This window comes from Impatiens glandulifera, chromosome 8 (genome assembly GCF_907164915.1).
Source record: "Impatiens glandulifera chromosome 8, dImpGla2.1, whole genome shotgun sequence".
In the NCBI taxonomy this organism is placed as follows: Eukaryota; Viridiplantae; Streptophyta; class Magnoliopsida; order Ericales; family Balsaminaceae; genus Impatiens; species Impatiens glandulifera.
The window spans coordinates 3,580,154-3,604,631 of NC_061869.1; the positions used below are offsets into that span (position 1 = coordinate 3,580,154).

Sequence of the window (24,478 nt, forward strand, 5' to 3'; positions counted from 1 at the left end):
TTATTTATTTTATTTAATAAAATATTAATTAAAATAATCACTTATCTAATTAATCATTGCTTGCTTGCCTACTGCCAGCCCAAAACCCTTCCTCGATGCTGCTGACCGGCCTGCTCCCTGAACCGGATTAATTATTCCCTGAAATGTTTTAACGGACGTTATAACGATACTAACTTTCATGTGCTTTTATTCTCCTAGCTTGACTTTAGGGTAATGTCAAACAATTTTATTTTTCTGTCAATTAATTTAAAGTAATTTTTTTTTTATATTCTATTAAGACTGACAAAGTATATTATTCTAATATGGTCTATAATTTCAAATAAATTCTGAATATATAATAAGTTATTATAAAAAGTTTATAAAAAAATATTAAATCATTCATATACTTCCAAATAAATTTGTTTATTTATTTATTTTTTTAATTTTACATAATCAAACATAATTTTAAATGACCATAAATTATATTGTTATTTACTTAATTGATAAATATATATTATGAATTGTTTAACTTTTTTTTAATTATATTTAATATATCATAGGAATGTTTTTATATGATATATATTATAATTATATAATTTTTTGTACTTTTTTTTTTGTTAAAACTTTTATTTAGTATAATTTTATGGGTCACAACTCTGTTTTTTTTAATGGAATTTTTTTTCCCTGTACATTATTTAATTAATTAATAAAATATTAAAAAATATTTATAATAATTATTTATTTTTCTATTTTTCTATATTTTTTTTCTATTTAGTTATTATATATTAATAAATTTTAAATCATTTTATAAAAAAAATCTCAAAATTAATACTAATTAATATTTTTTAAATATAAAATAAGAAGAATTCATATTGTTTTGTTGTGTTCATATTTGCCTTGTAAATGCCACGTCACACATTGGGGGAACGTTTTAGGGTTTGCATGGACGGCTAGGATTGATCCTATAATTTACAGCTAGGAAAAACAGTCACCGTCTTTTCAGCTAATAATCCTATTCATCAGGGTCCACGTCAGCTAGAGTTTATTGATCGATATAGCTAGGTTTCTTTTTTCTCTTCTAAAATGAATAATATTTTCTTTTAGAAAAAAACAAAATAATTACTTTTTGAGTAGAGAAAATGAATTATTTGTGTTATTAAATTAGTTTGATAGAATTGTAATGATCGATGATGTGATCAGTGTGATATATAAATCCAAATAAGTGACATTAATTATTTAATATATGGATAAAATTTGGAATGAAGCATTAAATTCTTCGGATTTTATGGCATAGATTAATGTTTTCCCATGTGACCTAAATAACTTTACTTCCAATCTATCTTCAGAAAGGTCCCTTCTTTTTATTTATTTTTATTTTACAAATCCCATACCCTCCTCCCCTGTATCCTTTAAGTACATCTCAAGCTCAAATTAACAATCATTCATAGTAAATTGTTAGATATTTTTAAAAAAAAAAAAAAAAACTTATTAATAGGTTATGGCGATATTTTTCTTATGGATATTTGGTCTTTCGAATAACTTGTATCTATTAGCGATGCAAAAGACGTGTCAAATAACATATAGTTCAAACCATTTTTTCGTGTATTTTAAAGCATCAACAATACAACCCATTTTAATTTGGCGGTTTATATATATTGAACTTGAAATCATATATAATAGAAACACTAGCTAGTGTTTAAATTTAGGATGAAAAACTTGAATAAGGGATTTTTGGAGACATCATGTGCATAAGGAATAATAAGGAGCAATTACACTAGTATATATTATATATTATATATTATATATTATATATTATATATTATATATTATATATTATATATAAATATATAATTTATATTTTATGTATGATATTCAGTCATTAAATGTGAAGAACATGCTTGCATGACATCAAGTTTGAACAAGAGACTCATGCATGATCAAACTATAAGATGCATTTAATGTTTTGAGTCAAGATCTACTATATTATATAATGTTTATTTGTCTGCCAAAAAAAGGAATCCTTTGGTAAATAAAAAAAAAAAAACTCCATATAATCAATAAAAATCCAAAAGATAATTTATATGATTCTCTTCTTATTTTCCATCTTTTTAATTTGTTAATTGATTAAAGCTACATAGGCTATAGCTAGCAGCTGGTCATGAACATCATCATCATGTATTAATTTTGTTTAGATTTGCATAATAATTTCATTTGTTATAGTATTTTTTAGCAATAAATTAACTACCTAAAATAAATATAATTCATTTTTTTTAATCTATTCTCTTTCTCATAATTAAGTGTATTGTGATTATCTATCAATATATATATATATATATTGAATAAAACTAGCTCATAAATTACTATAGGAGAAATTATATATAAGAGAGGTGGGCTAGAAACTAAATTAAATTCAAATATATAAAAAATCATTTCAAATCAATTTTTTTTAAATGATCATGTATAATTAAAATGATAAAAATCTTTTAAGTACAACGACAAAACATGACATGAAACAAAAATCACGCTACCCAATAACTTTCCAGAACGAATATCAGAAAACGTCGTAATAATATTATTGTGAATTATACGAATTTGACGACTACGATAATTGAATATTCAACGATTTCTCTCCACCTAAATAGTCTGTCAAAATTTTTAATCAATTTATTATGCATGTAATGTAAATATGCAATTAAGATAAACTATAGATCACATTAAAAATCATTTATGTTAGAAGAAAATATCTGAAAACACATCAAAAGAAAGATTCCATATGATATATTTGAACATATGATTCCTTTTTGAAATAGTTTCCAGGTAAATATACTATTGAGATGATGAATGATCAGGTAGAGAAATAATAAGGGGGAGGTGAGGATATATTAGCTAGGTCTGAGCAATACTTGCTTCATGATATGTATGCAGAACTAGAACTGCAAGTGGTTTGTGGGGGGAGAGAAAAAAGCCATGCATAGTGAAGGGGAACAGCTTTGAATGATGCCCAAAAAGACAAGAAAAAGAAAAGGGGGATGGTATTTATTGGGCATGGATGTGTCCTAAAAAGCCTAAAATTACTCACTGACCATTCTTGCTTGTTACTGTTGAAGGTGGTCTTCCATCTCATTCTCCATATCATTCCTGAAATTGTTTTACAAAAAAAAAACTGTGATTTCTGAACATGTATTGTCCTTTTCTCATCATTTTTAGCTTCTTCACAAATATAATAACACCTTTATAATCATACCAACCCATCAAACATCTTTGCTGGCCTATATCACCTACCTACTATTCCTATCTCTATATCTAGCACCCATCTTTCCTCCATCTTAATTGGACTGATTCTACTTTGTTATATATATTGTATTTAGGGTTTGCTTATATATATAAGTAGCTAGCTTATAGTGTTATTGGGCTAGCTGGATTTAATTAGGGTTTTACTTCATTCTTTTGTTTTGGGTTATCTTTATCATAGTATAATTTCAATAAGTAAATTGTGAGTGTTCAACATATAACAGCTGATTCTGCACTTAGTATATGGATAGAGATAAAGAATGATTTGGTTTTGAATTCGATTAGGTATACAAATATTAATTAAGTATCAATATTTATATTGATTAAACTCTAAATTCAAGACTAAATAATAGCTAAATGACTCTTATTCTCAAATCATAATTTTAATTACTTTTATCAACACTAAACAAAATCATTTCCTAGAATGTTGAAACACTCTTGAGAAGGAAAAGTGTGGAGGAATCTGAGTGGGTGAAATGTGTGATTTGTGAAGGAAAAACCGGTGAAGTTAAGAGTTTGATGATTACGTATAACTTTTTTGATGTCTAAAAAAGAAAGTAAAAAAAATAAAGAAGATACTCAGAGAGATTTAAAATATTGAGGCGCAAGTTATGAGAATTTTATGTTCAAGTCTTTGCAATGGAGATTTTTTTTCTCAAACACAAATTCATGATGTTATGAACTCGCTATCAATACATATATGGAGAAGAAAATAAAACTACAATTTTTATGTTTATTGTGTTTCTATGTTCCACGAATGATTAGTTGACTCATCCAAATATTTTATTTTCGAAAGCTCGATTCGAGTTCATTGGCAATTATCATAACATAAGTTAAGATTTAGGGTTTGTTTTTCATATGTAAGCTCCTGATCATTGCCTTTCATCTCCACTCAAGATCATTATATTTTTTGGATCAAATGGATTAAAGTTGGAAGTTGGAACTATCACACCATATTCTTAACAATGAAGTGAATCAGATTTGAGAAAAATAGATTAAATTAAAATAAATAAAGAAAAACAGTAGCGTAATAATAAGAGATGAAGTTAAAAAAATTAAGTTTAACGATTTTTTCAGTTCATTCACAAATTTGGGCCTTTTATTTGAATTTTCAACCTGACCCGTGGGCTGTGTTCAACAGACAAAAGGCCCAACACTTAAAGACCAAAAAAAAAATACTATAGTTTATACACAGCTATAGCCCCACATTTTTATTTATTTTTAAATTTATTCTTAACAATCATTGAAGAGCATCACATTAAAATATAAATAAATAAAAACTCAAAAAAACATAAAATTAAAAAAAATAATTCAAAGAAGCTCTCCAAAAAATCACATAAAATCTAAACAACTAGAAGTACCCTCAATCTAATCTAATGGCTTTAGACACAACTTTTGTTCAAAAACTCAACTCACGAAATTCTACAATTCACATCGCATTTTTCTATGTACTTCATCGATACAAGAGAAACATATATTAGCATTATGAATCATACACTTTACATATTGAAAGTTCAAACTCGAATATCCAATGAATTCAAGTTATACTTTAAAAAAATTCTATATATTGGCACCTCCACTAGGTCTTGGCACTTTCTTGCTTTGTTGTTTGCGTCACTAAAGGAATAATTCCACCAAGGCCTTGACACTTGCTTGCGTCGTTTAAGAACAATTCTCTAAGGTTTAATCTCTTTTTATAATAAACTATTAAATCAATAATTTATTTATATGTAAGCAATAAATTTAAATAAACCTTGAAAAAACATGTTAAATAATAGTATTAAAGAATATAAAGTAGTTTAACATATATCCAAATATAAAATTTGAGTCTTTTTCTATTAAGCCGAAAAACAACAACAGTTCCACCAAGAGCTACGTTTTATTTGTGGGGGACAAGTAGAGGATGAAGTTACTTGCCGCGGCGGCGGCGGTGACGACGGTAGCGACGGTGGCGGCGGCGCAATATTTACCAATTGATTATAATGTTCTTTCTTATCATAAGTAACACCTCTGTTTTTCTCCTCTCTATCCTTAATTTCCATCAAATAGATTTCCACCGCTTCATCAGAAAACGGGTTTGATTCCATGAATCCAATCTTCTCCGTAAAGCTCCTCCGAAGACGATCCACCATTGCATTAAGACTATCCCAAACAGGACACAAACATTGTCCCCTAAACTGACAATTATCCAAATGAACCTTAAATTCTCCCGACCGAAGAAATTCCACGATTTCAGGGCCGCCGCAGCGATTGAGACCCACCTCCGGTTGATGTTTTTCGAGATATTGAATGAAACAGTTCCAATCAGACCTTTTTTTTGAATCGTAGAGATCATTATTCCCTACTGTAGAAGGATGACTGGAATTTCCTTCAAACCTCGACGACGGCCGGTTGTAAGAAGCGGCGGCGAATTGTCTGAAGTGGGTTGTATTTTCCTTAGACCTCCTGGAAGCTGCGGCGGCGGCGGCGGCAGCAGCGGCGGCGACTGCTGCCGACATGGTTTTATAGAAGAGGAATAGAATAGAAGTTTCCGGCGAGGCGATGTGGGATTTTAATGGATGAGGAGGTGTGGATGTGGGTGGACTAAGTAAAGTTTAAACACCATGTTTAGGTCCATAAAAGCATAAACTCCACGTTCTTTATTTTTTAATTTACATGTTGGTTATCTTTTTTAATAAATTATTCAATAACAAATTAAATAGGAATAATTTAATGGAAATGGATATTTCTTTTTAGGAGTTGTTGCCGTCAAAAGGGGGAAAATCTGTTATTTATATGTTGGACTATTTCTTCCTAATAATCTATATTATATGTGGATAACATTAAAATTAGAAGATATTACCAAGTTAATTATATATAAGTGGAGGGTAATATGGACATTTAAATATTTAGAAGAGGAGGAGGACCCTAAAAAATTAACCCCACTTATATTCTTTGTTTAGAATAGAATCTCAAATGGATATTAAGATTAGGTTGTAAAGTACAGAGTATTTCAATTCAAGGACATATTTAAACATATATTCAGATTTGAACTCGAGTTTTTATATTCAGATTTGAACTCGAGTTTTTTTATATTAAAACTCGAGTTCAGTAGAAAGAAGATAGGGCGACGGAGAAGACTCAAACAAAAGATATCAGGATAATTGATAAGGGTGTGATTGATAGAAAAGCTACTCCACATTCAACATGACCTAATGTGTGGAATGTGAGTGATAGAATAGCTCCTCCACATTCTGCATGCCCTAATCTTACCGACCTTATAGAAATGGCATAAAGACAAAGGGACAAAATGAGAAGGAAAGATAAGTATCGGGATTACTAAAGACAAAAAAAAAATACAAAAAAAAAATAACTTAACTATAACAACTTCATTGCTTTCTAGTGTCTAAGTGGCTTATATGTATTTAATTGAGCTCTCTAGCGCGAACTAACTCGACTCGTTTAGAGAACTAGCTTACAAGAAATAAGAAATATTAAATATAATGATTTTAAATTAGAATCAAACAAATTTTAAAATAAATATGTCAACGAGCACACGAGTCTAAACAAAATGCTCGTGAATTTACTAGTAGAATAACTAAGAACGCAATAACTCGGCTCGTTAAGACTAACGGACTAGGACAAACTTTTTACCGAGACAATAGTTCAGTATTCAAATCCCTAAATTCAATTTCTAAATTTTTAGTGGTCTATTTGAACGCAATCACTTATAACTTTGTAAGAATAAGTTCATGTTTTCAAATCAACAAGTAATTTAGTGGCAACAAAGATTAGGTTATTAAAGATGATGAAAAACAGAGCTTACATAATAATAATGTTTGAATTCACCCTTTAGAGGATCTAAACGAGAAACAATTCCACGCCCGATAACCACCACGAGGACGAGGAGGAGATGTAGAAGGAGGGGAAACATGACCCAAAACATTAAACATCCTTGGATCCTTTACATAATTAACTCGAAATTGAAACTTCTTCAACTCACTCACAAGATCCAAGTCCTTAAAAGGGTTCCACTCATCATCCCCAAATGTCTCCTTAAAAGCCACGCCAAGACGCCTTATAAGTGCCTCAATATCATCCCAATAACGGATCAAACATAAACATTCCGATGTATGAAACAATGGTTGTCCGATGAAAGAACAATCTCTTGAATGACAGTTGAATATCCCGTTATTGTCGATGTATTGGAAATATCCTAGAATGTGGGTTCGGTCACACTGGCTAGGTATGATTGTCGGATGTTGTTTGCGAAGGTATTGAATGAAATTGTTCCAATCTACCCGACTATGTACACGGGAAACTGATGATAGCAAATGGATAGGAGTAATGTAAGAGTAAGTGAAATTGTTTTCATGGCTGCTGTTGCTGCCGGAGCTTCTGTTGTAACTTGATCGGAGGGAAACGACGGCGGCAGCGGCAGATGCGGCGGCGGCGGCCATGATTTTTTTTATTATGGTTTCTGTTGAAGATGATGATGGAGTTTAATATTGGCTTTTTCATACATGGATCAACCTTGTTTTTCTCCTTAAAGTTCTCATTTTGGATAACCTCATATTATAATTAACTGTTTCATTAGACCAAGTCCACTCAAACCATATTTTGTGCCTATAATTGTGTCCAATTACTATTTTTTAATCTAAGACAAGGATGGTGAACAAAGGAAAAGGCAAAATCATCAAAAGATTACAATTTGATTAGATGGGTTCATTCTTGATTTGGTTTCTTCCTTTTCTTCTTCTCATAGGTAACACCTCTAGCTTTCGCTTGCATATCCCTTACTTCATGAAGATAGAGTCGGACAGCTATAGAAGCAAACGGGTTCAAATCAGGCGACCCGCCGGTTTCTTCAAAAGCGGCACGAAGACGGCCGACGATTGCGTCTAGACTACCCCAAGCTTGACGGAGAGGACATGGGCATGGCGATTGCGAGTGCTGCGATGGAAGGGATTGTCCGAAGAAAGGACAATTAACGGTATGAACTTTTGTCTTACCGAATTGGTCGAGATATTTGAGAAATTCTAGAACGTTTGCGCCGCTGCAGCGGTTGAGGATGAGCGGTGGACGGTGGTTGCGGAGATATTGAGTGAATGTGTTCCAATCGCGGCGTTTTTGAGATTCGTAGCGGTTGAGAGATGGTTGGACAAGAGATGGATGGAGGTTGTTGATTAGTAAAGAGGTTAGTGATGTGGGTACGGTGTTTGATGTTTCGATGATATTGTTGTATGAGGTATAATATTGTCTGCGATTGGAATGGGCGGCGGCCGTGGCGGCGGCGATTGCGGCGGACATGATTGTATTAGAAGATCGCGTCGGGGAAGAGATGGGTTTTTGGAGATGTGTTGAGGATAGTTTAGCTTACTTATAGAGTAAAGAGGAGGCGCGTGAAGGAGGGGAAATGGTGGCGCGTGAGAGTAGGCTATGGCAGAGAGAAAAAGACAATTTTTTTTGTTTTTTTCTTTAAAATCAAAGTTTATTGTTGGGGAATCATTTTTTAATTAACATAAATAAATAAACAAATCTCACTTAAGTTAAGCTATCATTAAGTCCAAAAACAAATCTCAGTTAAAGTATATTGTCTACAATGCGTATGTTTAAATAATTATTATGATAACTAAGAGTTTAATTAAGAGAATGATAATTAATTAATATTCTTAATGTGTTCAAAATAATAATAAAATAAAGTCTGAAAATTTCTTTTTTATGTAACATGCAGGGATGCAGGTCAATAGAGGCTAATACAAATTTTAATTTTGTGTCTCATAAATGTTTTTTAATTAATAATTATAAATTTATAATTAATATTTATATATAATATAAGATAAGTAATACAAAGACATAAAAAAAGTTATATATATATAATATATATTTAATATTAAAAAAATAAAAATAAAAAAATAATATAATATATTATTATATAAAAAATTTAAAGTTTTAGAATAGAAGATCCTATCTCGTCCTACGCAATTGCATATGTTGTATCACCTAAAACCTGATAACATTTAATGTAATTGAAAAATAAATAAAAATAGTTTAAATAGAATTGTAAATTTGTATTTGATATTGAAATCAAACATATGATTTGAAAAAGAATGAAATTATTTTATATATTTTTACACTCATAAATTTATTTACCGCCATTAGTCTTCACTTGAGGTCCGCCATTAAAACCACAAATTATTGTGTGGACAGTCTTGGTCCTAGTCTTAAACAACCACCTCACAATTGAGATTTTCAAATGATGTCATTAATTGTGCGTGCGTGACATTTGTTGGGTTCTAATAATAATTTAATTAATAATTCAAATATATAGCTTAAATAAAATGACTCCAACTAACGACTAACAATCCAATTGAATGAATTATAAGTAATAAATAATTTTTTTTTTAAAGTTTGAATAATATGGCTAGTTATAATCTTCATTCTGATTTAAGACATTCTATGTGATTAGGGATGGCAATGGGGCGATTCGGGGCGCGGAATACATTTACCATCTCCGCCCCGTTTTAATTTCGGAGATTTTTTTAATACCATATCCGCTCCGTTTTAATTTCGGAGATTTTTTTTAATACCATCTCCGCCCTGTTTTAATTTCGGAGATTTTTTTAATACTATTCCCGCCCCGTTCGGTTTTTTTCGGTTTTGGGAAATCCCGCAGGATACCGTTAATAATTTTTAAAAAAAAAAATAAATAAAAATTATACAATAAAATTATATAAACGATTTTTTTAATATAATATATATTGTAATATATTAAAATTTTATATTATTATAAAGAAATAACCTTACAACTCTTATAAAATATAGTGAATAAATAAATATATTGGTAATTTAATATATTTAATTATGTTTATGGTTTTTGTGGCAGAATCGGAGTGAAATCGGGGCGGGGGACACAAATACTATCCCTGCCCCATTCCCGTTCGATTTTAGAGAAAAACCGTCCCAAACGGGACAATTCGGTTCGGTTTTTGCAGGTTGGTTTTAAATTGCCATCCTTACATGTGAGAATGAAATTCATTATCTTTGATATCTTAGAAACTACATGAACTACCTTAATATGTTATTTGATTTTTTTTTTATTATTACATATTAAAATAATTTATTTTTATAAAATTAAAGTATTTTCAAATAATTTAAAAAAACTAATTAAGGTAATTTATTTCAAAGAATTTTAAAAATATTACTTTTTCATTTCACAATAATTTGTTTTTAAATATCCCCTCAAACACCATAATTAATAACCAAAGCACATAAATGGTTTTTAAAATTTGAGAACTCTGATAGGGTTAGTTTTATTTAACCTTCTTTTTTTTTTTTATCAAAGTTGTTGAAGAATGAAAATTTATATTTTAAATAATAAATAGTATTACAAGTTTGTTTGGATTTTTTTTTTTAAATTTTGAAAGAGAGAAAATAACGATAGTCGATGATTTTGAGTAGGTAAGGATTATTTTTGATAAAAATATTAAAAAAATATTGTTATATATAAATAAAATAAAAATTAATAATTTGAAATAAAAAATATTTTAGTATTTTGATTAATGATTTGAATAATAAAATAGATAGAAAAGAAGTGAAATATTGTTTTAAAAATTCAAACCGAAACAAAGTGTCATAGTGTAATAGTGTAAAGGCCTAGCTCATTTGAATTATTTTGGGATTTTATTCAATACTCAACTATAGGCCTTGATCTTATTTGGGTTTTCAAAATAACCCAACCAAATCAATTGTTACTTCACTCTCCCCTCTCATCCTTCAAATCAATCAAGTCATTAACCAAAATACTAAAATACCCTTTATTTTAAATTATAATTATTTATTTTATTTATATATATCAATACTTTTTAAGTCTTTTTACCAAAAAAATATCATCATTTTTTCAAAATTATCACCAATTATTACCCATAATCATTTTTCTCTCTTTTCCAAGTTATTTAAATAACCTGGACCGAACAAGCCCATAACTATATTATAGTATCTTCTATCTTTTCATTAAAGAAATTATTCAATCTACTAAATAAAATATAAAATTATCCTTTATTTACATATTTTATTATTTATTAAAATTAAAATATTTAAGAAATATATACATAAAAAAAAGCATTTTATTTTTCAAAACATATCAAACTGTATTTTTATTCAATTTTAACCCCAAAATAATTAAAGATCACAAGAGCTCTAAGATTAAAATGAGAAATTGTTGAATTCTGTAAAATTCTTTAGAAAATCAACGGTCTGTTTTTTTAATTGTTTATTAGCTGCAGTTTATTTTGTTAATTCTTGTGATAAAAAATGCTAAATAAGAAAATAAAAAATAATAATTCAATTGTTAACTAAAAATATATATTTATTATGGTAGAAAATGAAAAGAATGGTAACAGCTATCCTTGATGTGACCAGGGCATAATAGAACGACGTGACGTGTCAACAACCTATCTGCCAAATAATTGTTTTCATATAATATTATTTTTAATTCTAACAACATTTTCCCTATTATTTTTTTTAAATAATATTCAACTTATTTAACCTTTTTTACAAGTTTATGCTCATATACTTTTATTGCGTTTCATATGATTAGAGGTAATTATTCAAATTGATTGGAACCATGAAATTGTTATACAGATTTAATTTAGTTAATAAAAATTTTTCAGAAGGTTTTAATTTATTTAATAAAATAAAGATTTATGGACAAATAATAAAAATAAATAATGTATGAATGGAAAATGAGGTACGTGGCAAAAAGAATGCGGGAGAGAGTGATAGAGTACGGTGGGGGCCCAGCGTAGACTCCCATAGGGTCTCAGTAGTCTGTCGTCTTGTCACTATTTCTCACCTGTTACCTCTTTTCCTGCCTCAAGTTTCAATGATTCCACTTTATTATGATTTTTCCAACTTTTTTACATATACAATTAAAATAAAAAAAATTAATTAATTATTTTTTAAAAATCACTCACTTATTTCATTAACTAAAATATTAAAATAACATTTATTTTAAATTATTATTTATTATTTTATTTATATATTTTAATACCTTTTAAACTTTCTTTTATCAAAAATAATTATTACTCTCTCAAAATTATTAATAAACATTATTTTTTTTCTCTATGTAAGTTTAAAAAAAAAATCATCTATATTTCAATTTAATATAAATAAAGTAAAAACATTTTAATACTGTAATTAATCAAATAAGTAATTTATAAACAAGCATAAGAAATCTAAATAAAATTTGATAAAAACATTTTTATTTTAAGATAATTTACTATGTAATTGAGATTAAGAGCTCTTTCGATCTTTATTTTTTTTTGTGTTTTTTCTTATAAAAACCCAATTTGATTAAATTTAGAAAAAATCAATTTTGTATTGTTAGATGACAAAAATATTTTTAATATTTTTTCTTTCTATTTTAAAAAATAATTAAATAAAGAATAATTTAAATATTTTAATAGATACAAAGAATGATTAAATGGATAAAATGATGTGTTGAATTTTTGGATAAAATAAAAAAGCTAATAACCAAAATAAGGCCTAAGACTTAATTGAGATTTTATGCTCATAGGCAATTTCAAAACGACAACCAAACCAAATTACTATGTTAGGAACGATTTTTCTCATGTTTAACCGGAGTTGACCGGGATGGTATTTGTGTTCCCCGTCTCGAACCAGCTTAATTTTAACGTGAACACTCAAAACATAATTAAATATATATAATCACTAGCATATTTATTTATTCATTATATTTTATAAAAGTTTAAGTTTATTTATTTATAATAATATAAAATTTTAATATATTACAATATATTATATTAAAAATTCGTTTATATAAAAAAATATTTATTTTTGAGAATATGATACAAACGGTGACATGCGAAAAATCTCCAAAATCGAATGTGATAGGGATTGTAGTAAAAAAATCTCCGAAGTAAAAACGGAACAAAAATGATAAATACATTCTTAACCCTAAACCGCCTCATTGCCATTATCTACGCACAATCACTCTCCCCTATAATTTTTTTTAACTCCCAAATAAATAAATAAAATAGTCAAAAGGTTTATAAAGCTGTATTATATTTATTTTTTATAATAGAGTATATTAATTAATAAAAATGTAAATTAGATTTTGTGGTTATGGTATATTTGTGAGGAAATAGGAGGTGTTAAGTAACATCTGATTGATAAGTGCCTGAAAACACAGGGAGGATGCCTGACTTATGATAATATAATTAATTAGGTCACATCTTCTCAACCTGTCAATGTATTCATGGGGTCATATGTTTTTTCTCATATATCTTTCTATTTTTTAAATATATATATATATATTTAAATATTTTTATTTAAATTCAAATTAAATTATTTAGGTAACACAATTTCAAAAATAATATCTTACTCCATTCTCATATATTAAGACCATCTCCAACCCATAAACCCATTCTCAAACCCAAAATGCAGTAAACATCCCATCAAACAGTAATTCATCTCTAACCCAAAAACCCATTCTCAAACCCAAAAGAATATTCTTAGAATATTTCTTTCTCCCACTAACTTTTTAACCTAATTAATATTATCTATATATTTATCAACTTTACATATTTAACCCCAATCTTTTCTCTTTCATTTAATAAAATTAAAATAAAATTAATTATATATCAATAATTCATAAACAACAAAATAATTCTAATGTATTTAAATAAACAAACATATTATATTAAAACAAACATTGTTAACATATTATAAGATAATTTATAAAACTAAAATTATAAAATATAAGTTAAAAATAAAAAGTAAATTATAAAATATAAAATAAATTAGATTAAATTTCAAATATAATAAATATAATAAATTTAATAATTTAATTATATATTTAGAAAACAATTTAACTTTTTATCTTAAAAATAAAAAAAAATATAAGTTGAAGGATTAATTTAAATGTAAAAAAAATTAAAAGTTATAAAAAAAAATATAACCTGAGGGCCATTTTTTCAAAATGCCCAAAATGCCGTATGTACAGTCCAAAACGCATATATGCGTTTGGTTGGAGGAGAGATGGTACAAAAACTCATTTTGAGTTTTTTTTTGCAGTTGGGTTGGAGGAAAAAAGGGCACCCCAAACGCATTATGGGTGCCCGTTGGAGATGGTCTAAGTAGTTCTCTTTAAATTTTTAAAATAACTCAAATAAAATAATTTTTTTAATCAATTACTCTTAACAATTACATCACTCATTTCATTAATCAAAATATTAAAATACTCTATATTTTAAATTATTATTTTTTATTTTATTTATAAATATCATTACATTTTAAATATTTTTATCATAAAATAATTACCACATCCTTAGAACCATCGTCCATCATTATTTTTTATTCATTATTTTTTTTATTTCTCTAAAACCTTGTTTGGAATGGGGTTTTTAAAAAATGAGAAGGAAAAAAGTAATGATTGATGATGATTTTAAGGAGATAATAATTTTTTTTTGGTAAAAAAGACTTAAAAAGTATAGATATATATGAATAAAATAAAAAATAATAATTTAAAATATAGAGTATTTTAGTATTTAAAATGAGTGATGTGATTGTTAAAAAATAATTGATTGAAAAATTGATTTTGAATTGATTTTTAAAAAAATTAAAGAGAATAACTTCTAAGTTTTTTTTTAAAAAGTGTTCAACTTGGATTTTGATTTTCTAAATCTAAATTTCCAATTGGACATCTGGACTTGTGAATATACGTGGGCCGTTAGGGTACTTTTGAGGCCCAAGAGATCGAATACACAAACTAATTATTATATTTTTTTGTAAGTAAAAGAACTAATTATGAATGAGAATCCTGAATTCAAGACTAGTATTTTTTATTTTATTTTTTCTAAACTGATATTATGATTCTTCACATTTAAAAAAAAAGTATCAATCATGGTCACAAAAAATATATAAAAGGACTCAAATTAGTTGGTATTTAAATAATAGAATCTAGATCACAAGTATGGAGAATTCAAGAAATGAAACAAATTTAGAAATGCTCAATATATCATCTCTTCTACTAGAATGCGTTGTCTCATAAATTCTTCCACTGTTTTTTAAGTCAACAAATCCCGAATTAAGTCGCAAATTATCATAATTGCGGAAAAATAAAGCTTTATAAGAAGAAAAAGAAATGATACGATTCGATCAGGCTATGGTTTGGACAGCTCTGTCGAAATTCTCTTCTGCAGAAGCTGCGCGCTTGACAAGCATGTGCTCTGGTTGTGACAATTTCAGCTGGCTGCATTACAAAGTTGTATGAACAATAATAAACAATCAGCTCTCAACTTGTTTCATTCACAAAAGACACAACAACAATCAGCTCAAAACTTGTTTCATTCCTGTGTTTTGGTTTTAGGGTTAAAGATAACTTACTTCAGATAGCGTGAAGATGGTTTCCCAAGGTGAAGACTGCAGACCACAAGATTAGCTAATGTTTCGCCATCTTTGGCATCCTAATCACAACCCAAACAATATCATCATTCATGACATGATGTAAAGTTTTGAAAAAAAACAGGTTATTTGAGTAAAAAGACATTTAGCACATAAATATATAATTTGATGATTTAGAATTATGTGATTGATTAGTAGATTGTTGATTGGATAGTGATATGTTTTTGAATATAATCCCAAATAACCCACATTCCAAGGATTAGGTTAGGTGATCATACAAGCAGAAGAAGTATTAATATGGAGATATAATCTTTGAAATGACAGTAAGAGTAGGAAGGGAAATTATATCAAAATGTAACGGTGTGTTTCTTTCATGAGATTTACAAAATAAAACTTACTTTGTTTAGGGCTTCAAGTAAAAGGGATTCAGCTTCATCGAAATTCCCCATATGCATGCAGCACACAGCTTTCCCATTGAGAATCAGACTAGTCATCTGGGACTTTTCAGAGAAGTCTTGGAAAATAAGGTATGCTTCCTGTATCTTAGAACCTCCCTAATTACAACAACAACAAAATTATAACTTATTATCTCATGTTGCAGCAAGAAAGATCGATGTTCAAGAATATACACACCACTGCAAGATTTAGCCATGCATTTGCAAGTTGAGTAAGAGTATGATCTTCATCAATCTGTTGCATGATTCTCAACTGCTTTTCAGCAAAATCTGATCTGTACATCTTGATGAATATTTGGACATTCAATGCATTCCTTCAAGGATGAACATAAATCAAAATCAAAATCAAAATCAAACTATTATCCCAAGCCAAAGGCTTACATAACATTGGTAGATTGTAATTGATCGGAAGGAGATTAATCCCTTTCAAAGCCTAGACCAATGGATAAGAGTTTATTAACTGTGACTGGACCCGAATTCTTTTGTATTCCAGTACTTCTGAAGGGGAATGTTAGATTGCACATTCCATCATAAATTCAATCCTCGTGAAACATTTAATTTAGAAAGGCTTTGTAAAAGGGTTTGTACTGTGAACAATTCTCAACAAGTAGAGATTTCATCTTTAGATCCCCAGGAATAACAAATGATAAAATACTACCTAGAAATTAAGCATAAACAAACAAGTATGTTAAAACTAAAACTCACAGCTCCAAGGTTCCTCCTGCATTAGTGTGTTTAAGAGCTTCATTATAATCCTGCTCATGCGTGAAAATGATCCCAGCAATAAGCCTTAGAATTGGATTGTTCCCTATAGCTGCATCACCCAACCATTCGCGCAAGCTGGAAATCGTAGCTTCCTGTATAAGAAAAAACCACAGATTGAAAATAAAGGTTCCTTCTATGGTTTCTTCATCAACTCCTTGACTACAACTAGATGTCAATTATATAACAGTAACTAATATCATAAATCCCTGCCAAATCTGTGCATAAGTTCCATCTTAGCCTAGCTCAATTAAAGAAAAAGCAAATTTCTTTCATCTTCCCAGTCTCTCAAGAGAATAGATCTCAAGCTCAAAAGATGATCCGTAATCAAATTTCATAAAACATGATAACAAATCCCCAAATAAGTCTAACCTTGTTTGCGGGGGTAGATAAATACAAGGCTAGCAACTTGACAGCCTGAAGAGGTGTGGCAGCGGAAGAATCGATCTCGGAGATTACAAGCTGAAATCAAGAAGAAGACGTTGATTCAGTGATGACAATTGAGGTAAAGAATAGATAGATCTAGAAGATATACAGGTTAAGAAATTGACAGAACCTGGTAGCTACCGAGAGCAATGTAAGATCTGTAAACGAGACAATCCCTCTCGATTGCGTCTTCCTGGGAGAGATTTGGGACATCGCTGTTGTTAATTGCAGCCTGATATGCGCCAAGGTAGAAGTTGTTTCTCAATCCGAACAATAGGTCTGGGGCGGAAGCCATTAGAATCGCTGGATCTGAAGATTTAACAGTACTGAGATCGAATGGAATACAATACAGAGAGAGAAAGAGACACGGAAGCTATTTCAATGAAGATGATCCTCCAATATGGGGAAATTTGATAATATAACCCTTAAAAGAAGGGTATTTTGATTTTTAACCTTATTAATAAAGTTTTTGTTTTTTAACCTTTTTTTTAAATTTTTTCCAATTTTACCCTTAATAACCTTTTTCTTTTTTTTTTCTTTTTTCTTTTTTTTTTCTTCCTTTTCCTTTCCCCTTCTCCTTCCCGTTTTCCCTTTACTCCCCGTCTCTTCCTCTTCCTGGCGACACGGCGACACCGTCCCTCTCTCTTCCCCGGCGACACAGCCCCGCGCCACCGTTCCTCTCTCTTCCTCGGCGACACAGCCCCACGCTCAACCCCTCTCTTTCCTTTGCTCAACCCTTCTCTCACTATGACCGCATTCTTCGAAACATGGTACTTTTTGCGTTTTCTAGTTGATAGTTTGTTAAAGTGAAAGTTCTTGATATACTTTGGTTGTTCCTCTAATTCTTGCTTTTCATAAGTTATTAAGTAGTATTTAGTTAGAGTTAAAATGCTTAGTTTAGGGTTTGGGCTTTGGGCGTGGCTCTTGGGCGTGGGTCGTGGCCCTTGGGCGTGGGTCGTGGCCCTTGGGCGTGGGGCGTGGCCCTTGGGCGTGGGGCGTGACCCTTGGGCGTGGGTCGTGGCCCTTGGGCGTGGGGCGTGGCCCTTGGGCGTGGGGAGTGGCCCTTGGGCGTGGGGAGTGGCCCTTGGGCGTTGGGCGTGGCCCTTGAGCGTGGGGAGTGGCCCTTGGGCGTGGGGCGTGGCCCTTGGGCGTGGGTCGTGGCCCTTGGGCGTGGGGCGTGACCCTTGGGCGTGGGTCGTGGCCCTTGGGCGTGGGGCGTGGCCCTTGGGCGTGGGGCGTGGCCCTTGGGCGTGAGTCGTGGCCCTTGGGCCTTACTTCCCTACCCTGTTTCTGTTTTCATTATCTTCCTTCACTACTAGCTAGATACCAGTACTAATATCTGATTTGGTCTGTAAAAATAGGGAAATACCCAGAAAGTTATCGAGAAAGATGTCACATTTTTCTTCTGTAAAGACTCTCCTCCTCCCTGGTTCGATGGCAGGTATCCACATTTACTCTTTAATCTCTATTAATCTTGATCATAATACTGTTTGATATTCTCAATAATAAAAAAACTTGTATTTATTCTTCTACACATACTGCATCACTAAATTCCTTGTCATTTTTTGTTCTCGTAGTATTTCAGGAGATTTTGGATTCGACCCACTTGGATTAGGTAAGCGTGCATTTGTTTGATAGATTGAAGAAAACCAATCATATGTTAAATGGATGGTTTGATCTCAGGATCTGATTCGGAACTGCTGAAATGGTTTGCACAAGCTGAGCTAATACACAGCAGATGGGCAATGCTTGCTGTGTCTGGAATTCTGATTCCAGAATGGCTAGAAAGTCTGGGGTTTATTGAGAAGTTCTCTTGGTACGATGCAGGAGCACAAGAATACTTCGCAGATTCCACACCTTTATATATATTCTGAAAATGGAAACCCAAGAAGACATTGTAGTGTCCTGGATCAACAATATGAGCTGAAAGATTCTCTAAAGGGCCTTGTCCTGTATAAATTGCCTGAAAAACAAACCCAATGAATGCAAGCATGGCAAGCCGACCATTCTTGATCTCTTTAGTCCTAAGAACCATCACTGGCTCCGGTGACCCTCTACCCCACATCAAAGGGTCGAACCAAAGCCCGCCTGGATAGCCAACATCGACCTCTGGCTTCTTCTTATGTGGAAAACTCGGTTCTATATCCACGCACCCTGGTTTTATTATGTCTGCCCATCTCCGTCCTTCAACCCAACCCATTAGCCCCAATTGCACCACAAACAGAGTTGTGGAATCTGCAAAGTATTCTTGTGCTCCTGCATCGTACCAAGAGAACTTCTCAATAAACCCTAGACTTTCTAGCCATTCTGGAATCAGAATTCCAGACACAGCAAGCATTGCCCATCTGCTGTGTATTAGCTCAGCTTGTGCAAACCATTTCAGCAGTTCCGAATCAGATCCTGAGATCAAACCATCCATTTAACATATGATTGGTTTTCTTCAATCTATCAAACAAATGCACGCTTACCTAATCCAAGTGGGTCGAATCCAAAATCTCCTGAAATACTACGAGAACAAAAAATGACAAGGAATTTAGTGATGCAGTATGTGTAGAAGAATAAATACAAGTTTTTTTATTATTGAGAATATCAAACAGTATTATGATCAAGATTAATAGAGATTAAAGAGTAAATGTGGATACCTGCCATCGAACCAGGGAGGAGGAGAGTCTTTACAGAAGAAAAATGTGACATCTTTCTCGATAACTTTCTGGGTATTTCCCAATTTTTACAGACCAAATTAGATATTAGTACTGGTATCTAGCTAGTAGTGAAGGAAGATAATGAAAACAGAAACAGGGTAGGGAAGTAAGGCCCAAGGGCCACGCCCCACGCCCAAGGGCCACGACCCACGCCCAAGGGCCACGCCCCACGCCCAAGGGCCACGACCCACGCCCAAGGGCCACGCCCAAGGGCCACTCCCCACGCCCAAGGGCCACGCCCCACGCCCAAGGGCCACGCCCCACGCCCAAGGGCCACGCCCCACGCCCAAGGGCCACGCCCCACGCCCAAGGGCCACGACCCACGCCCAAGGGCCACGACCCACGCCCAAGGGCCACGCCCCACGCCCAAGAGCCACGCCCAAAGCCCAAACCCTAAACTAAGCATTTTAACTCTAACTAAATACTACTTAATAACTTATGAAAAGCAAGAATTAGAGGAACAACCAAAGTATATCAAGAACTTTCACTTTAACAAACTATCAACTAGAAAACGCAAAAAGTACCATGTTTCGAAGAATGCGGTCATAGTGAGAGAAGGGTTGATCAAAGGAAAGAGAGGGGTTGAGCGTGGGGCTGTGTCGCCGAGGAAGAGAGAGGGACGGTGGCGCGGGGCTGTGTGGGAAGAGAGAGGGACGGTGTCGCCGTGTCGCCAGGAAGAGGAAGAGACGGGGAGTAAAGGGAAAACGGGAAGGAGAAGGGGAAAGGAAAAGGAAGAAAAAAAAAGAAAAAAAAAAAAAAAGTAAAAAGGTTATTAAGGGTAAAATTGGAAAAAATTTAAAAAAAAGGTTAAAAAACAAAAACTTTATTACTAAGGTTAAAAATCAAAATACCTTTCTTTTAAGGGTTATATTATCAAATTTCCCCAATATGAACATAGTAAACCCTCTTTCCATTTCACCTGTAAAAATCATCAAAATAATTTTTTAAATATATTATATAATAAATTATATTTAATTATTTAATAATTGTAATAAATTAAATAATATATAATAAAATCAAAAATTATTTTCGAGCAAAAATAAATAAATAAATTGGTTTGATTTACAAACAAAATAAAATTCATATTTAAATTCGAGTTAGTTTAAAATTGATTTGAAAACCGAAAAATAAATTTCAAATTCAATGAATTTTGAATTCGATTTAAACTAAATATTAAAACACCTTGGTATATCCAACACGACACCTACACCACTACACAACCCAACACACACTACATAGAGCGAAAATCCTAGCTCATTGAATTAAGTATTAATTGAAATGTTGTTTAATCGAGTTTTTGTGAATAATTTACCTTTTTTAAAAATAATTCTATCACATTATATTAATATATGCTATAGATGAGTAATTTTTTTTTTTTAAATTCATGAAATTTTTTTAAACTAAATGTATTATTTATTTATTTTAGTAATAAAACAATTAAAAGTTCAAATAAAATAGAAGATAATGGTTAATTATTTGAAATTTTGTATTAAAATTGATTTAATTAAAAATTTAAATTATTTGAATTTTATAATATAATATATATATATAATATTAAGTCCAGGTTTGGGAGTCTTCCCTGCCTATATATATATATATGTCTTTAAAAAAAATAATATCTTGGTCCCATCCTTTTCCTTAATTTTTACTTGATGAAGTTTTACATTGCTCTGTCTTAATAATCAATGAATTACCTAGAAGATTACATTTGTCTAGTTTAAAATTATGATTTACATCAAATTCTGGCTTCAAAGATGTTGTGTGTTCCGAATTTCTTCATCTTCCCACATCTTCATCCCAAACACAGAGCACCGTCCAAAATTAGGGTAAATTGCAGCTTGAAGAAGGAAAAAAGCAGCCTTTCAACTACCTGGCCTCGTATATCACTCTCTCTATTCGCTTCAGGCTTCATCTTAGGTCCTCTTATCGATGGACTTCACTCCAGAGTAAATCTCGTCGTTTATCAAAATGGGTCCATTGATATCGGTCCTCTTCTTCACACCAACATCTGGGTATAACAGAATTTGAATCTCTGTCATTAACTGCTTAATTTCTCTCAATTTGTCTGTTTTTTTTCATAATTCCTAGGTTCCTCCATTGCTTGGAGTATTCTATTGCACCGTTGGATTACTACAACTCTTGTTAGATGAGAAGTTATCAACCAATAATGTTCTTCACCAGAAGAATCTAGCTCAGAAGACTCTTCTGTCACTTGTGTAAGTATAAATTTGATCTGGTTTTTCAACAAATTGTTCATCTTACCCTAATTGGCTGTTTTCATTGAATCAATGATCTTGTTTGATTAGAGGGCTTGTGGGTTTCATTGAATTGAGTGCTGAAATGTATAAGGCAGGAGTATCGCCCAATGTAGAAGCTTATGCACTTTTTGCAGCAGCAGAGGCTATATGGTTTTTCTTTGACAGGACTTGGTTTGGATTTGCATTGGCTTCTGTTGTAGGCATTTGCTGTCCTTTAGCTGAGATTCCTATAATGAAGTGAGACCCTTGGTTTTAATATCTTGTTTGTGTTATTCTTTTGCATGAATTTACTCTTTCTGTTGCAGGTTTTTTAAACTCTGGTACTATCCACAAGCAAACATCAATCTCTTTGGAGAGGTATGTATATATATTGTTCTTGATGTCAATTTGAAAATTAACATATTGGGTTTTTCTATGAAGATGGTAATTAACTGTTTGTTTGTTGAAATAGGGATTGGTCACTTGGACAATCATTTGTTATTTTGTCTATACACCGTTCTTGATTAATCTAGCGCGATGGCTGAGATCAAACGTGGCTATTGTTGATGTCGAAGAAATGAATGACTAGTTAATTAAAGTGTATATTTTCTTTCGAATATTGATTTAGATTATATAATGTTACCAAATAATTCTTAGCATCCATAACTCAAATTCAATTTCATTCTAACAAGATAACTAACTAACATCTTATTTTAGAGTTTACATTCTAACAAGATAACTAACTAACATCCTATTTTAGGGTTTGAACAATGTTGATGGCTATCGTGGTAAGTTGAAAGAAAACATTATTAATTCCAGTTATTGGCGATTGTGGCTTGGTAGGTTCATTGGCGAAAGAGCCTTCACAATTCCAATCTGCAAAGATAGCTGCATTACCAGCCGACACTGACTCTGTGAAAGCATTGGAGTTCAACTTTACCACGGCTAGATGAATATTGTCGATTATACTCTTGTAATCCACTGAACAAATGGAGAGACACTTTTTGGAGGCAGGGTCCTTAGTGGTTCTGATAAGAGAAGAGATTTGATTGTTGTTGGTGATGGCCTGATTGAGTGATGTCTCAAACATGTAGTAGCCGAGTCCTTTCACATCTGAAGTGGCCATGCGAAAGTTTGCACGGAGAGTGGATTCACATAAACTCGAGTATTTTGTTTTTTGACAAGTATCGTAAATCAAATCCGCCGAAGAGTACTCACAAACGAAGAGAAGAAGCATCGTCACAACAATAATATTAGTTGATTTCATCATTATCTTAAACCTAAGAAGAAATAGTTAAGAAGCTGAATCAATTGGGTTATGGGAGTTATGCAAAGGGAGGCATATGTATATATAGGTGGAGCAAAAGCTAGCCTTGCATAAGGAATTGGAAAATCTATAATATAATGTTTCTATATTAAGGATCACTATCTAATTTGAATAATTTGATTATATTCTATATAGTATATTTTCCTTCAACAAAGGAAATAAGGATTCATAGCAATATATAATTAGAAAAATAATTCATTATCCTTATTTAAATATGGATTTAAATATCAACAAATAAATTGTAAAATAATATCAATAAAATCAAATTTTATTAAATAAGGGTATTGGATAATCAACAAGTAAATAAAAATCTATATCTACATATTGAATAAAATAATATGTATTATGAATAATTAACTTATTTAGAGATTTTGGTTTTTTTTAAGAGAGTTTATTTTGAGTAATTTTGTCAGAACAAAAATCACATAATTAAATTCAATTTTTTCTTGAAATTTCTAAACTAAAATATTAATTGGAATTCATACAAAAATTCAATCAAACTTTCACATATAAGATGTTAACTGATTATATTTTAACTCTAGATAAATCCGTGTCATTTTTCATTCTTAAACTAATTTCTTCCTTTTTTTCTTAAAATTTGAGTGAATTTTTAAATTGCTTTAATTATTGCTATTTATTTTTAAAATTAGTATATTATATATTTAAACTTATTTTATAGTTAAAAGAAAAAATATACATTATACATTTTAGGTATCAATTTTTTTGGTTGAGAGATGATAGACATGCAAAATATTGAAAATCTAAATTTTATATTATCAAAATTTAATAAGTGAATTGAAAATTTAATTTTTTTCAATTATATTAAATTTTATATTTACTCGATAGATAAAACATATTTCTTAATGGTTAGAGTTGGCTTAAGGGACCAAAATG

At 31.0% G+C, this 24,478-nt stretch overlaps 7 protein-coding genes across 7 annotated transcripts; 1 reads left to right on the top strand and 6 right to left on the bottom strand.

Moving 5' to 3' along the window:
- Positions 1-4,980: 4,980 nt before the first annotated feature.
- On the bottom strand, positions 4,981-5,922 carry LOC124913430 (protein LIGHT-DEPENDENT SHORT HYPOCOTYLS 4-like). The gene has a single exon (XM_047454014.1). It carries the CDS (start codon positions 5,766-5,768, stop codon positions 5,109-5,111), a length of 660 nt encoding a protein of 219 aa, XP_047309970.1. The 5' UTR covers positions 5,769-5,922; the 3' UTR covers positions 4,981-5,108.
- Positions 5,923-6,932: 1,010 nt separating this feature from the next.
- On the bottom strand, positions 6,933-7,719 carry LOC124911134 (protein LIGHT-DEPENDENT SHORT HYPOCOTYLS 2-like). The gene has a single exon (XM_047451574.1). It carries the CDS (start codon positions 7,707-7,709, stop codon positions 7,095-7,097), a length of 615 nt encoding a protein of 204 aa, XP_047307530.1. The 5' UTR covers positions 7,710-7,719; the 3' UTR covers positions 6,933-7,094.
- A 133-nt stretch (positions 7,720-7,852) lies between these two features.
- LOC124911135 (protein G1-like6) lies at positions 7,853-8,609 on the bottom strand. Its single transcript, XM_047451575.1, has one exon. The coding sequence runs from the start codon at positions 8,557-8,559 to the stop codon at positions 7,975-7,977; it is 585 nt and encodes a 194-aa protein (XP_047307531.1). The 5' UTR covers positions 8,560-8,609; the 3' UTR covers positions 7,853-7,974.
- Positions 8,610-15,261: 6,652 nt separating this feature from the next.
- LOC124911405 (coatomer subunit epsilon-1) lies at positions 15,262-17,713 on the bottom strand. Its single transcript, XM_047451881.1, has 7 exons — positions 17,449-17,713; positions 17,265-17,354; positions 16,836-16,987; positions 16,309-16,444; positions 16,074-16,229; positions 15,658-15,737; positions 15,262-15,523 (listed from the first exon to the last, which is right to left on the bottom strand). The coding sequence occupies exons 1-7, from the start codon at positions 17,611-17,613 to the stop codon at positions 15,430-15,432; spliced, it is 873 nt and encodes a 290-aa protein (XP_047307837.1). The 5' UTR covers positions 17,614-17,713; the 3' UTR covers positions 15,262-15,429.
- Positions 17,714-18,978: 1,265 nt separating this feature from the next.
- LOC124912700 (photosystem I chlorophyll a/b-binding protein 6, chloroplastic-like) lies at positions 18,979-19,737 on the bottom strand. The gene has a single exon (XM_047453351.1). It carries the CDS (start codon positions 19,735-19,737, stop codon positions 18,979-18,981), a length of 759 nt encoding a protein of 252 aa, XP_047309307.1.
- Positions 19,738-21,726: 1,989 nt separating this feature from the next.
- LOC124912019 lies at positions 21,727-23,527 on the top strand. Its single transcript, XM_047452571.1, has 5 exons — positions 21,727-22,032; positions 22,109-22,236; positions 22,327-22,515; positions 22,584-22,635; positions 22,730-23,527. The coding sequence occupies exons 1-5, from the start codon at positions 21,775-21,777 to the stop codon at positions 22,844-22,846; spliced, it is 744 nt and encodes a 247-aa protein (XP_047308527.1). The 5' UTR covers positions 21,727-21,774; the 3' UTR covers positions 22,847-23,527.
- On the bottom strand, positions 23,009-23,527 carry LOC124912701 (putative invertase inhibitor). Its single transcript, XM_047453352.1, has one exon. It carries the CDS (start codon positions 23,525-23,527, stop codon positions 23,009-23,011), a length of 519 nt encoding a protein of 172 aa, XP_047309308.1.
- Positions 23,528-24,478: the final 951 nt, after the last annotated feature.